The following is a 15,794-nucleotide window of genomic DNA, read 5'->3' on the forward strand; positions in this document are numbered from 1 at the left end:
TTTAATAAAAACGCAACGTGATGTAAGTGGATGAAAGCTGAACCCAGATATATGAGCATAATTATACTAATAAAACTAAATAACCAATGGAGGTTCTCTTATCTCCATCAAAAATCTACTCACCATACTTGACATCACATCGAAGAAGGCGCCCGTATTTCTCAAAAACTTGCTCCACATCTCTCTCACGGACATCAATAGGCAACCGGCCTATAAATAACTGAGCTCTAGACATATTTAAAACTCAGTGTATTAACAATTTTTAATTCTTCATGGACAAAAAAAAAATGTCACCCCCTTGCTTAAAGAAATGGCTGGCCAGGAAGAAGACTAATATGTTGCCACTAGTTACATTAATAAAAAAAAAATATCTTTTAAAAGTGATTAAAAAAAGTTTAACGAAAGACTTTAAATCTTTTTTTTTTCAAAAATTTAAGAACATTTATCTTCCCGTTTTCATTATCTCCAGTTTTATTATCGCAAAAAAAAACCTAAATATTTATGTTTCGATCTTCAAAAGGAAGATAAATACTTTCCCCGCGATAGAAATTTGAGTGGGGTTGCCGGCAGTCCCTTTCTGCACTGTAGTGAGTGATACCAAGATTTTATCATAAAGATTTAATAAAAATTAACAAATAAAGTTTATCTTTTTTCTGCTATGGGTATTAAGCAAGGGATGAATTCATCTGAAGGGAGCCAGCAATTGGAAATCACCGAGGATGAGGCCGAGCTGTACGATAGGCAGATTCGTTTATGGGGTCTGGATTCGCAAAAGAGGTTCGTAGTTTTATTTATGAATGAATTCCGTTTGCCTAGTTTGAGATAAGTAATTATGAGAGATATTAATCCATGTATAGTGTATGCCAGGGGTTCCCAAACTTCTTCCACTCGCGGTGCCCGTTTCCCCCCATTCAATGCTTATCCGCGACCTCCACCAGCTCAACAGAGTTGTTTAACAAAGTTTATTTTCGGAAAACCTTTGTCAGGGTGACTCCGCGGTGCTTCTGACAAAGGTTGGAGGCGCACAGTTTGAGAACCCGTGGTGTGTGCACGTGTATGTGAGACTAATTGTCTCATTGGAAAATGTCCAAGAATTTTCTAACTGGAAAATCGACTTCATGTCAAATGAACCCCTTGTGGTCTTAAGATATTGGAGGGGAGGCACGGGCAGGGAAGTCAGTAGTCAGAAGCGTATTTATGGGGTGGTCTCGGCCAATGCCATCTATAGCAGGCCTCTGCTTGAAACTTGTGACATCACTGAAGAAGTTATTTCACCTATTGTCATTGGATACACTGCAAAAAAGGGGTAAAGATATCGCATGCGTCTGCCTGCTATATCCAATGGCTACAGGTGAAATAACTTCTTCATTGATGTCACGAGCATGATCCCCCCCCCCCCCCCACAAAGTTGGGGCTAACAGAGCCCAGGACAATTCTCATATTTTTTTGCTTTTTTCATGCAAAAAATTCAATAAGGAAGAGGTTCCCCCGGGGAAGTCTGGTCAGAGGGCCTGGCAAAGATCCCAGCCTAGGGGGTCCTTCTCTAGGATGTGGGAACTGGTCACGAGCTTCATGCGGATTGTTTCTGCTATAGATGGTGTTGGCTGAATCGGTTACAGCTCAGTGCTCAGTCTGACAGATTTCAAGGGGTAGCAAATTTGAGAAATGGATGGAATGGGGATCATAAAGAAGAATCTGGGGATGCGACAGACTTAGTTGCTCTGCCAAAGGTTACCGTCCCATGTAAGGTAGAAATTTCTCAAGAATATCAATGTGGGGATATGTCTTATATTTCTTTACCAAAAGTTACCAGCAATAAAACAGCAGCATGTCAAAGGCGGAAAACAAAACGTTAACAACATGAGGTAGAATTCTAACAGTCAATGAAAGTGTTGACTACAGGATTCACTGAACAATTGCATTTGGACTGGGAGTGTACCTGTCTTGCAATCAAATTTTTTATGTGATCTTTTGCTGGTACTAAGTTTGCCTAATGAATAATTTAATTAAGTATTAACTTACTAAAGGGTTTCTCTGTTATTCAAGTAAACTTTATAAGTTTTGTGTGAAATATATATATATATTTCTTAAATTTAATATTTCACACTGAAAATTGTCCTTTGTTATCTGTCTCGGAGCAGGTGTTCGATGACCCCGTCCCTACTGTTCACTCCTCTCCGATGCATATCTCTCCAAGTTGCAGTTGCCCTTTTCAGCCAATCACAATTAATTAATCTGCCTGCCTCTCATACGTCTACACTTCTACGTTCAACCTTTATCAAGATATGTATGTTATGTATTAATTTTTTACTACGGACACCCATGTAATAAAGTCATGTTCACTTGTTGCTCCTGATATAGCTCCGTGTTTTGCTTTGGCCTACTGCATTTTAATTATTAAAATGTCCTGATGGGACATATATATATTCATATTTTTGATAACTTTCTTTATTAATAGGTTGCGAGAATCGAGGATACTCTTAGTTGGCATTGGTGGTCTTGGTGCTGAAGTTGCTAAAAACATAACATTAGCTGGAGTGAAATCTATCACTGTGGTCGATAACAAGAAAGTAATTGTTTTTTAAATTGCACCATATAACTCTCATTCTAATTCTTATGACATTAAAGTGCTGTTTCATTTTTTTTTTAATGACATTTCAAATAGATTTTTTTCACAAATCCTTTCGTTGTGCGGGATATGCATTACAAGGGCGTCCCTCACATATAAAGTTATAAGTTATAATATTGTTTATGTATTTTGTACTGTAGGTTGGATCTGAAGTATGTGTGGCACAGTTCTTGGTTGCTGGAGCAGACGCAGATAGTAATGTAAGCAATTTTTTTAATGATTGTATAGACCCGCAGTGCTCAACTGGTGCTTGGTGGAGCCATCAGGGCTTCACTGCCACTCGGGAAAAATAAAACTATATCAGTAAATTTCATAAATAAATAAAAAATGAGGGCTACAGGATCCACCGAAGAAACTATTTTAAAAAGGGCTCTGCAAGTCGAAAGGGGCTACAGAAACGCTGCTATAGACATGAAATCACTGAAATTTATTGTGGGGGGGGGGGGGTTCTGGTGTGCACTGGGTTAGGAAAGTGTACAGAGTTTACTGTTTCCCCATTCAAAATTTCATATTGGAACGTCAGAAGAAACACTGGTCCTTGGTGAGAACAAATTTTCCTTTCTAGTTGTGACCCTGTTCTTACATTTGGTTAAACGGATGGTTTAATGTGAGTAATAGTATGATTGATAGCTGGTACCGAGACTCCAAGAAATAAAAATGTTGGTCCAGGTAAAACATTCCTTAATTCTATATTTCTCTGGGCTCGACAAATCCCAGGTCACCATAGTGATTAGAAAATCATATTGGCGCCTATAATTTTCAATATGTAGTTGTTAAATTGGAATATTTGGATGATAACAGTTTTTTTTAATACATTGCGTTATTTTTAACATGGTACAGAATTACATTACTCTTGGAATAGTCGAAAAGAAAGTTATTTTGGATATTTTTTTGGTAAATTTCTGATACACGATTTACCATTCTTTGACGACTGTTTTGACGCCATTTGCTAGGATAACCAGCGGGATGATAGGGGTACCTACTAACATAAAAATTTGCCATAGAGGATGGTGCTGGTGATATCCAAGTCGAAAACTTGATGACAAAAAGGTATATCCTGTATTGGAAGTTAATCTTTTGTTGAGCAACGATCATGCTTGGCTCTTGAAAAATTCGACTCTGGCACATATTTTTCTGATTTGTCAAGTCCTGCTGTATTATGTGCTTTTATCAAGTTCTTTAAAAGTTCATGATAATTTCGTGCTTCTTCAAACTGTTTTGCATAACTGATGCATAGAAAATTTTTTTCATATTTTTTCCAATCTTTTAGTCATTACTATGACCTGGCTCATAGCATTTGTCTAGCTCTGTATTAAACTATACTTTCTTTCTTGCCTGCCTTGTGTTATCAAGAATAAATGACTAACCCTGACTTATGCTGCCGACCTTACAAATCTATATGAGATTAAAACTAATTTTTTGATTGTTTTGTAGCCTGATTATTGGTGTACTTAGTGCAGTAAAATGAATATTTTCTTATTTGTTCTCTTCCCCCCCCCCCCTTCCCATGAAGCGTGCTGTTTCATCTGAAGCCAGCATAAAGAAGCTAAATCCAAATGTTGAAGTTATAAGTGATCCGGGTAATGTGGAGGAGAAGGACGACGAGTTTTTCTCTCAGTTCGATGTGATATGTGCTACCGATTGCAATTTGAGTATTCTCCGGAAACTGGATGGTCTCTGCAGGCAAAATGGGAAGAAGTTCTTGTGTGGAGACACATGGGGCATGTATGGATTCACGTTCTCAGATCTTGGTCATCAGACTTACATACAGTGAGTGCATACACAATCATTGATTCTTGGGTGTTCCTGCTGCAGGCGATTTTATAAGATGTCATATTTTGTTGTGTTCAATTTGCATGTATGAATATCGACATAATGCACTGATATTTTTGAAGTGCGGTGAGACGATTGTTCTTCCCAGTCTTTAACCCAGACAAATTTTTGGTAATTGTTTATAACCACTTATGGAATGGAAATTTGGTGTTACATATGCAGAGATGTACATGAAAGGCTGGGAGCATGATGATCACGCTAATTCACATATATGCATATACCGGCTCTGTTATTGATGCTGGGGGGGGGGGAGCTCCTCCCCTCCATATCTCCCCGCCCGGGCGGGGAGATAGGATATCGGTTATAACGTTATTTAGACTATACACATTTATATATCATAGCTGCCAAGTCTCCAGAATTTCTACTCCACCTCCCGAAAAATTATATCTCCCACCATGATTGTAAAAAATCCTTACTTTTGGGGGGGGGAAATAGGATATTTCCTCCCCGCCCGGGCGGGGAGATAGGATATCGGTTATAACGTTATTTAGACTATACACATTTATATATCATAGCTGCCAAGTCTCCAGAATTTCTACTCCACCTCCCGAAAAATTATATCTCCCACCATGATTGTAAAAAATCCTTACTTTTGGGGGGGGGGGAAAATAGGATATTTCCTCCCCGCCCGGGCGGGGAGATAGGATATCGGTTATAACAGTGATTTAGACTATACACATTTATATATCATAGCTGCCAAGTCTCCAGAATTTCTACTCCACCTCCCGAAAAATTATATCTCCCACCATGATTGTAAAAAATCCTTACTTTTGGGGGGGGGGGAATTATTCTAAATTATTTACTTAGAAAAAGGGCTGTTACTTTTATGTTAAACCCCTGAAATGGCATGACAAGCTCAATTTGAATTGTGGCCATTGGGTCAAATCAGAAAAAGACACATTTAGTTTCCGGATGGAAAAAAGACCACATTCGTCACAGTCAGCGTCAATTTAGCCTTTCGACATCCAAAATTGTCAAAATGATTTGTATTTGTTTTAACTATATGGTCCTTTGCATCTGTATGCCTTTTTATTTCTGTTCCAATAGCAATTGCTTAGTGTTTTAGATTTGATTTTGAGAGTAGTAATGGCGGTAATTAAACCTGCTGGCTGGTGATGGTTGGTGACTTGGCTCTAATCGATGCATGATGTTTCGTTTTTTAAAGAGAAAAATATCTAATTTTATTTTAATTAATGAAAGATCCCTATATTGTTTTTTTTTTTTAATTCCTGTTATATTAATTTTAGTGCTGAATTAGGATCCGCGTGAAAAGCACCTTAATTCTCATTGTCCAGCTAAGATATGCCATCTGTTATTATTTTTTTAACACTTCAGTCAACCCCAATTCAATGCTGTCATTTATTTTGCAGAAGTTTGGTAGTATAAAGAGTTTATATATATCATTGCATCAAATCACAGTTTAACACAGAGGGAGACGCTAAAACGTAATTTGATTATTTTTTATAAACATATTCATTCCTAATTCTTCTTTCTCAAAAAGAAAAAAGCTCTAGGGCATTTGGATGCACAAACTTTCCTTTCACATATTTTGAGGCCCATAGAGGAGATGAATTATTTGAATCGAAGGTTTATTTCCAAAAAAAGTTTTCATTGGAAAATTTCATACAAAATGGTATTCTGTGATGTAATGGTGTCTTTAACATTCTGTTCAGGATGAGCAAAAAGTGAATTCTTGATTTCCTGTGAATTTCGGAAGTGGCTATTGTATTTTTCTTTGTATGCATGTGAGTTTGATTGAATAAGAATAAGTTCAGTAAATCATTATTTTTTTGTTTTATAGTGAGTCCACTGCCCCTAGCGCTGATTGTGATGGAGAGCCAGTGGCTAAGAGGCCTTGCCCGAATCAGAAAATGGAGGTAGTGTATATACATTGAACATATTAAAAACTGTTATTTTAACATTTCAAATCACATATGCAAGTTGATATTTCGATCTTGCTACAAATCAGCTTCCACTTTTTTAAACACGTACACATTAAAAACATTTTGTGATATGTCTCATACGAATGTTCGAAACAATTTCAGTTGTTTCAGACCCTTGTGATATGCCATATCTCTTTTAGTGCAAAATAAAGGGGATAGAAAAATGTGTCCCGCAAGTTTCATTCCTAAGATCCCACTTATTTTAATGGCAATAACATTATTCATAACAATCAGCTATAGCATCACGGACTGCACCTGCAAAATTAGCCAGAAAACTAGATTTATGTCCACGATTAGTAATTCGGTGGAAAAACTCAATTTAGCCATTAAAATTCTACCTTGGGCTCCACTTCATAAACTGATACACATCCATTGCTTTTGTGGTTCCTAGATGGTAGATGCATTGGATCCAAAATTACTGTTCCTTTTGTGAATAAGTCCATTCAATTGCACCCATAGTTGGAATTTTACAAACAACATATTGTTCTATCTTTTTCTGCAATTCTTTTTATCCCTTATTCCTGATTTGGCAACCGTGTTTTGCATGGGTCAAATGAACACTCAAAAAATTGATTCATGCACCAGTAGACTTCGAGAGGAGTTCTATTATTGGGATAGAAAACGTGCCAAAACCAGTCTTGTAGATATTATTAACTATCATGGGTAAATCTGTGATGGTGTCAAGGTGAAATGAACTAGCTTAGCATGGACTCCTCCTGTATGTCCATGAGGTTACATGGAGCCAGATTTTTTGATACATGTATTCTTATTATTTGAAAGATAATATCTTGGAACAGGATATTATCTTTCTCTTGGTATGAGAAAGTGTTAGTCTACTTCAATGTTGACTGCCACCAGTTTGCTGTGTTGAAATTTTAGCGATGACTGCTTCTCTGTTTTACGATACAAAAAATTGTGTCTTTATGTGGAACTCTTGTTCAACAGCACAATATGAACCTGACCCATCCACCTTATTGGATTATTGAGGGTGTGCATAGCCTAGTTTTAATTTTGAATTTGTCATTGGTTGTTTACATCTACTTCAAAAATGTTTCATCACTGTGCGCAGATCACCAAATACGCATTCAGTTACAAGTACAGAATCCACAAAAATGCAACAAAGGAATGAGGTCAAAATACCCATAACAAACTTAAAGAGCTCTTTGTGTGTAAGAAAATGCAGTGTGGTGAGAACATAGAAATAATGAATGTAAATAGTTTTTGTTAATCAGTTCTGCTGTGGAAAAGGATTGCTTAAATAATATCATAAATTTAATACATAGTAATTTTTTTTACCTAGTCAGGGACTGCACAAAATCACCTCACAGGTCACATGTAGGCTAGCTGTTGGCCACCCCATCTTAATGTATTGAAAATTGGATATTTGATACGCCATCTTTTTTATGTGTAAAGATTAGTGTTGTATGGTCTTATTCTATTATTTCAGACCTTGGAATTTGTGTCGCTAGACAAGGCTTTGTCATGCAAGATTGGAAAAAGTGGAATTGGTTTACGCAAGAAAACATCAAAAGTTTTCTTTCTCATGCATAGTATGTTTTCTTGTTTTTTTTTTCCTTTTGTTTTTATTAGTTTTTATTATTGTTTTTTTACTTTCATTTGGATTCAAGCAATGCTGCGGCAAAAAAAAAATTTGGGAACCAAATTACATTCAACTTAGTTCTTGGGCTGTGATTACCAAAGGGTGTCGTGAATATAAAGTATTTGGGAATCCCTGGTTCAATATATGTAGTTAAACCCTGCATGTTGCAAGAATTTTCTTTGAACAAATCTTCCTTGTATTGAGATTACAAAGATTCAGCTGCAATTCAGTATAATTCCGAACTTGTTGTAGTGTGGAAAGTTTTGCCAAAAAAACTACGGCATTGAATCAGGGTTTGACTGCATTTGCATCTAACATTTTTTATTACTTTTCAAGTCCATCATTATTAGACAAATCTACTAAGATCTAACTACTTTGAATAACTTTTTTGTTCCGCTAAAATCTACTTCTACTACAGTCAAACCTAGTTATGACCTTGCTTGTATTAACACTTCAATATAATATCAGTAAATTGTAGTTTGGGTCGATTTTTGTATTGAATAATGCTAATGAACCTATCTTATCAATGAAAAAAAGGAACCCCATTGAACGTAATTCTTAATGTTTTGAAACTGCTTGCTTTTTGGCTTATTCCTATTGCTGCTTGCGCTATCCCCCTTCTTCTGTTGCTTTCTTTTTGGCCTTGTTTTCCCTTCTTGGTGGAATGGCGGACTTGCTGGAAAAAATTGGCATGATTTTCTTTTCTCGCGTGCTACTCTTCATGCAGTTCTATTTTCAAAGCTGCTGGCTTAGGCCCCTTTCACACAGAGCGGACGCGGGTCCGCATACCCTTTCAAACGAGCGCTGAAGATGCGGACAGATCGCCCGCATTTTTAGTTCGAAATTCGTGCATATAAACTTTTTTCGCAATTTTTTTTTTTTTCTCCTTCACCCCTGATTCAGTGGCCATAGGCAGCCTAGAGGCTTTCTTTGGTGGTTTAATCTAGAGCCACATAGAATATGGGAATAAAGATGTCTTCATTCCGATCCTCACAAGTAGTCGATGGGAGAAAATGTCTTCAAATATTTTCAAAATATTTTGAAAAAGAAAAAATCTGTCTTTTCGGAAAAATATGGAAGAAAAATTCCAAAAACATCCAATGTTCAAAAAATCAAATCCAAAAACATCCAAAACTTTCGATGTTCCAAAAAAAAGAAAAAAAAATCCAGGAGATATCAAAGAATTTGCAAGTAGTAAAAAAGGGGAAGGGGTAGAGACTTTCAAAATGCCTGTGCTTAGAAATATTCACATCACAATTCTGTCTTAGGCCGGGATTACACTATAAAAGTTCGTTTATAAAACTGGAAAAATGCAACCAATAGGCGGATCAGTTAAGTTCTCTCGAATGTAACAGATGTGTTTATTGGTTACATTTTTCAAGTTTTATAAAATAACTTTCATAAACCTTTTAGAGTGAAATCCCATCCTTAGATTAGTCTCACTTCTGAAATATAAAATTTCATTTTTTCAAGTTTATAGACTGAATATCGAGTAAAATAAACTTGTAGGTATCGGGGAACCACCAAAAGTATTCAAGTGCTAGGGTCTTCAAACGACTTAATCCGGCCCTGAGTGAACACCGTATGTGGATAACGTTGTTTAATAAAAGTTTTTTTTTTTTAAGTTTAAAAAAATTAACAGTTAAAAATTTAAAAAAATAACAAATATTTAAAATAATATTTCAGATATTTATGTTTTTAAATAATTTTAAAAATTTAAAAAGAAAAAAATTAAAATTTTTAAATTAAATTTAAAAGTTATTAAAGTATGTAGTCAATTAAATATTCGTAATGAACAGAACGGCTTATAATTTTGGTTCCGTCAGTGGCCGTTGTTGACAGGTTTTATTGTATAAAATTGTGAAATATGGTCAAAAGGCTGTTGAAGTTGCTATATCTCCATCTCAGAAGGAAACGGAGGGATAGACGTATGTAGGTACATTATATTCATGAGCAGGGACCATCATATGGTGTATTTATGGCAAATAATTAAAAAAATTCCGTGAAAAATCGCTTTCAAAAAGTATCCAAAGATGCGGACGAATTCGCTCCGCATCCGCATCGTCTGAATAGCTCCGAATAAACCTATTGTCAAAACTTCTATGTGCGGATGCGGAGCCCGCTCTTAGGTTTTGACACATGCGGACAACGTCCGGACCCACATGAACATTTCCTAGGTGCGGAGATTTTTCGGCTCGTCTGAAAGCCGTAGTATATTCCAATTGTTAAAACTTCTTCCGGACCCGCATCCGCTCCGTGTGAAAGGGCTCTTAAATAGCTTGTCACAGGACTCAATAGCGTATCTGAAGTTTTCGAAACTTACAGGAATGGTATACAAGAATAGAATCGACGGTAGGTCATTGGCTATTAGAATGTCCATTTCACTGAGCTTGTCGACAATATAAAAAAATAATTCAGATGATCAGAGACATACTTTCTGTCATCTTTTAAAACAGCAGTTTCACCGGAGTTGATTTTTTCGCCAGCCCCTTGGACTCGTAGATTTCTATCAGTTTCTTCCAGACATCATTAACTGTGGCAGTGTTTCATGTGACATAATTACGTTCAGGATTATTAATAGGATTGTTTGCTCAGACCTTTTTGATCGGCCTGGGTCCATTTCTTGAGCTTCTCTGTACCAGCTTCCATTGCACCTTATAGGGGTTCTGTTTCCTTTCCATTCCATGTTTTTCCCCCACGTATGAGTAATCTCTTGTGCCGAATAATTTATTGAATTCTTTCATCACAGCAGTTTATAAAGGCAATTTTGTTTCTTTTTAATTTATTATTTTAGTTCTCTTGAAGTTTCGAGAACAGCATAATCGCTATCCTGAACCAGGTAAACGGGCTGAGGATGAAGAGAATCTGAAGACTTTGCGAAACACAGTTGTTGAAAGTTTGGGATTTGATGTCAGCAAAGTTTCAGATGAAGATTTGAGGTGAGCCATTTTATTTTGTTGAAAATTTATAAATATTGAAACATGTTAAAAAAAATTGTCAAATTATGTCAAGCTAGGAAAAGATTTTTTTTAAATTTCAAATTGGTATGACTTGTTGTAATGCTTGCAATTAACAAATTAATTTTCATTATGACTCATTTTATAATGTATTTTTTGGAAAGTCAAAAATATAATGGGGACATTTAAAATGTGATGGAACCTAAGCTTTTCTAGAATTCATAGCATTTTGAATTTTTCAAATTATTTTCTGAAATCTGTGACTACAATTGGCCCTGCTTAATTGGATATCAATGATTCCAGCTTTCAGTATCTGATTATGTCTCAAATGTTTTCATAGAATGACTATCATATATGTTTTACTTTTGATATAACGACTTTCCCAATGTAATGTCTGTTTTCAATGGGGGTCGTTATATTGAGCGTTAACTGCATATTGAAAACTAATGAAAAAAGTATCAATATTAATAAAGCTTTTCGAATATATGAGACATAAAAAATGAAATGGAAATGGTATTTGATTATAATAATCACAGTACCTATGATTTTAATTTTCATAAAGAAATTTAGCACCCTCTATTTAGCTCAATGGAAAACAAAAATAAAATAAATGTATGTAGAACTTGGGTGCTTGAAGGCCAGTACCTACTCTCAATTTTTTTTTTTTTTTTTTAATCTTAGTAATATATTTTTCATTAATTCCAAAAGCTTCATTCAATAAAAAAAATTATGTGTATAGTGGTTGATGTGTACTAACTGTTAACATGTGAAACAGTATTGCAAGTAAGGGAAATCATTGAAATTATCATATTAAGTGAAAAACTTAAACATTGTCTCCATGGGAGAAATTTTGGTTTCCTGCAGGATTTTATCCGTTAAGCAGGGTATCTGTTATTCGATTGAGACTTTAGCTTATAAAGTATTGTTTGGGGCATGCATTATTTTAGGTCTGGAATGTAATTTTTTTTTAGATTTGTCCAGCCCTGGGTGTAACTAAGATGTTTATAATGATGTATAGCCCCAAAGCAGAATGTTTTGCATTCTGCAACGAGCACTCTGCTGACTGGAAATGTTCTGCAGTTCCCATAATGTATAGTTTTCTACATTTTTCTTAAAATCTTCCAGATTGTTCTGCAGTAGCATTGATTTTTCTGCGACATATGTCGCAGATTTCTTCTTTGCATATTCTGCTTTGGGGATGTACAGTGAAACCTCGCTACAACAATACTCAATTTAACTATAAATCCCTCTACAACAATATTTTTTTTAAAGTCTTGTTTATGAAATGTCTATACTTTAATGTTAAAGTACTGCCTTTTAATATAACGATTAGCCCTCTTCAGTAATATATTTTCTTGGTCTGCAGAGTATCATTGTATCACTGTAATGTATTCTGACTTCTGGTAATTCAGACTTTTTTTTTCATCTTTTTTTCCTATTCCTTCAGCCAAGTGTTTGGCGAGATAAGCCCTATATGTGCTATTGTTGGAGGAGTGTTGGCCCATCAGATAATAAAGGTAATTAGCTTCTTGTATTCAAGATTTATCTAAGAGTTTATAAATTTGAAATGTCGTTTACAGTGAAAATCCTATGTAAAAATACCCTCTATAATGATAATTATCTATATAACGATAACTCCTTGATAACAATACTTTTCTTTGGTCCTTTCTGTATTGTTATACAGGGTGATTATTTAATTATCTAGATTATCATCTTGTGAAATCACGTAAAGTCGAGTTCCATTGTACAACTCATTTTTTGGCTTATCTGAAGCAATGCTTTTTTTAACCCTTGGAAAGGCAGACATTTCTCCAAAACCCTCAGAAAATGTTGGGGGGGGGGGGCACTGCTGGGACACCCTGCCGGAAAGGGTTAAAAGATTATTTTTTGATAGCTATATACTATGCATGCTCTGATATGTTACCTGCATAAGAGTTTCTTCGTAATTATCTTCAAGAAATTATTCATGAACTTGTACTCATCATATAGTATTCAAATACTAAACCCTTAAATTCTGTTTCAACAATTTGTAATTGCCTCTGACTATTTAGTAAACGATTTGTGGCAGATATTTGTTTCTAGAATACAAGAAATTTGATGCTGTGTTCCATAATAGGAAAATTATTTTTAGATAGTAATTATATGTTCAGAAGTTATTTTCCCTCCTTATTATGTAGATAGCCAAACAGCTTCTGGCTGTGAATATGTGAGTTTAAATCATATGAGGATCTGGAGGATGGATGGACATTGATTTTCATGTGTAATCGCTATCATGGTTTCACTGTACTAAGAAAATTGCATGTATTCACATTTTTGCAGTACTCATATTTATACAAGGGGCGAAATTTCTCACTCACTTGATCACAAATACAGTCATTTGGTAACTCATATGATCACTCACACTGTCAGGGCAAGCAAAATGTGCATGAGGAAATGCACATTTCACTGCCAATCATTGGAGGTGAAATTTCCATAGAACTTGGTGAAGGAGGTGCTTTTCTAGCCATTCCTAACAGCTCTAAACTGTATGTCCTGGCCCCTGAACAGCCCATCAAGATGCATAAATAACTGGTGTAACATTGATATGACAAAATCTTTAAAAGTTATATTTTTGCGAACAATTAATGCTGGGAGTTATTTGTGTGAGCAATTACATTTTCATTACCCTTGTATTTTAGTAATGGTAATTGAGAATTCAGGATTAGCTGATTTTCTCAATTTTCCCCACTACTATCACTGAATAGATTTTTTGTTGTTTTATTGCCATTTTCCTGCTTTTAAATTTATCTCCTCGAATGTTGGGGAGGACTATCAATATCGGCTATAATATCTACTTTATATGTGAAATTATAGTAGCCACTTTCTGCAGAAGGAAATAATAATGTCTGAACATGACAGTGAATAGTTTAAGCCAGGGGTCTTTAACATGTGGCCTGCGAGCCACATTTGGCCCTCAGTCTTTTGTCATGGCACTGCCAATCATTTTCAGAACATGGTTGAATACATTAAAAGATAATATTTTTCTGCAATTATAATGAAAGATTAATTTTAGAATTAATAAAAAAATTATTTCAGAATTTTTAATGAAAGAATCGATCCAGAATAGATGAAAATCCAAAATTTTGTGGAAGAAATCATTTCAGAATTGCTGAATTTTTAGATTTTTGAAAGAAATAATTTGAATAGTGAAAAAAAAAAAAAAATTTATATATCAATGAGGAACAATTTTATAATTTTTTATAGAAATTATTTCACAAAAAATGAATCGCATGATTATTTGAAAGAAATTATTTCAAGATATATTTAGAAGGAAATACAGTAATTACAGAATTAAAATAATTACCAAATTACTTTATTTAATAGTTACAAAATTACTTAAATAATTACAGAATCATATAAAGGGATTTCTAATTAGAATTAATCATAATAAGTTATTAACAGGGATCTTTTTAGAATTAGTATAAAAAGTATTTCAGAACAAATCAAAATTTATAATTAACAAAATAAATGATTTCAGAATGAATAGAAGTCTAATTATTTTCCTCCCTGCTCAAACCAGATTCTTTTCTTAACATGTCACTGTAAATTACATGTCAAACCCTTCTGAATCTGGATTCCATTTTATAATTATAAATACCCAAGTATGAGTTGGTGGCCCTTGGGCTTCATTGGCATTTTCAATTTGGCTTGCGGTGTCTGAAATTTTGAAGATCCCCCTGAACTAAGCCAGAGGATTTTTTCTTGTCTAAATTGTTTTCAGATTTTATTCACTTCCTGGTGGAGGTATTTTTCCAAAACTTAGAATGAAGTCTTGATTTAACGAAAATCGCCAATAAGTTATTCTCACGAACAAGTTTGATTGTGCTTAGGTTGGTTATTGTCAAAGTTTGTACATGATTATACTTTTATTGTTCTGAATTCTTTTGTTATCTTTGAAATAGGCTGTGTGTGCTGATGATATCCCAATTCAGAACTTTTTCCTTTTTGATGGTGGTGAATGTCTTGGTCTTGTTGAGAATATTGGTTGCAGCTAACAAAATGGATATGTGGTCAATATCATCATTGCATTCCTTTACTTTCATAAGTGCTTTTTATCATGTTTGTATAAACTTTCTCCTTCAATGTTTTCGTTCCTGTTTCAATTCAAAGTGTCATTCAGAATTGAAATAAAATTTAATTTACTCTTGCAAGACTTTTTTTTCTTGTCTCTGGCAGTTGGAACCACTGGAATTTGATGATTTTGTTAGTTTAAAAAGTTTTCTTAAAGTTCCTTTGTATAGGAATTTTGTCTCGATCCTGATTTAACAAATAATGTCATTGTTGGTCACAGAAGAAAACCTACAAAAAAGCATATGAAGGAAAAATCATAACTCCCAAAATGTTTTGATACAAACAATGGATACTGTCTTTGGGGGTACATGTAACCTCTATCATGCTGACGAAGCATCCCGTTATGGTTGGTTATCAAATCTTTACCCTCTCTTGTTCAGTAGAAAAATACATGTGAAAGGTTTGGATAAGCAACAGTTTGTTATTTTTGCAAAACTGTTTTTTGACTGAATAATGTTCCGTATAGCTTCCATTGCCGACTCATTAAGTTAGTTCCTGTAGAAACTCACGTAATTTGTGTCTTGCCATTTTAAAAACAGCTGCAGTCATTGTTCTATAATTGGAACAATAGCCTATGTTGACATCGCAGTTCCCTTCCCAAATGGGAAGAAAGAGTTCTGTTACTCAGGTGGGAAAATTTTTTTTCAGCAATAATTTTAATCGTATCTCCTTTGAAGTTTGAAACAAACTATGTAGACCACATTGTTCGTCAGAACCCTGCA

General features: G+C 34.8%; 2 protein-coding genes across 2 annotated transcripts in view; one reads left to right on the forward strand and one right to left on the reverse strand.

The window, feature by feature from the left end:
* The window catches only part of LOC149084631 (uncharacterized), a 30,648-nt gene extending 30,302 nt beyond the window's left edge, over nucleotides 1–346 (reverse strand). The window contains exon 1 of the mRNA XM_089235022.1: nucleotides 124–346. Coding sequence (XP_089091148.1) covers nucleotides 124–235 — 112 coding nt within the window. The 5' untranslated portion in view covers nucleotides 236–346. The remainder of the gene's footprint in view (nucleotides 1–123) is intronic.
* Nucleotides 347–350: 4 nt separating this feature from the next.
* Aos1 (SUMO1 activating enzyme subunit 1) lies at nucleotides 351–15,150 on the forward strand. Its single transcript, XM_089235021.1, has 9 exons — nucleotides 351–777; nucleotides 2,459–2,570; nucleotides 2,770–2,829; nucleotides 4,143–4,399; nucleotides 6,264–6,339; nucleotides 7,853–7,955; nucleotides 10,800–10,944; nucleotides 12,410–12,479; nucleotides 14,904–15,150. The coding sequence occupies exons 1-9, from the start codon at nucleotides 659–661 to the stop codon at nucleotides 14,994–14,996; spliced, it is 1,035 nt and encodes a 344-aa protein (XP_089091147.1). The 5' UTR covers nucleotides 351–658; the 3' UTR covers nucleotides 14,997–15,150.
* The last annotated feature ends 644 nt before the right edge of the window (nucleotides 15,151–15,794 follow it).

This window comes from Pholcus phalangioides, unplaced genomic scaffold (genome assembly GCF_987345545.1).
Source record: "Pholcus phalangioides strain wild (caught in Gottingen) unplaced genomic scaffold, Ppha-v1.0 ptg000008l_1, whole genome shotgun sequence".
NCBI lineage: Eukaryota > Metazoa > Arthropoda > Arachnida > Araneae > Pholcidae > Pholcus > Pholcus phalangioides.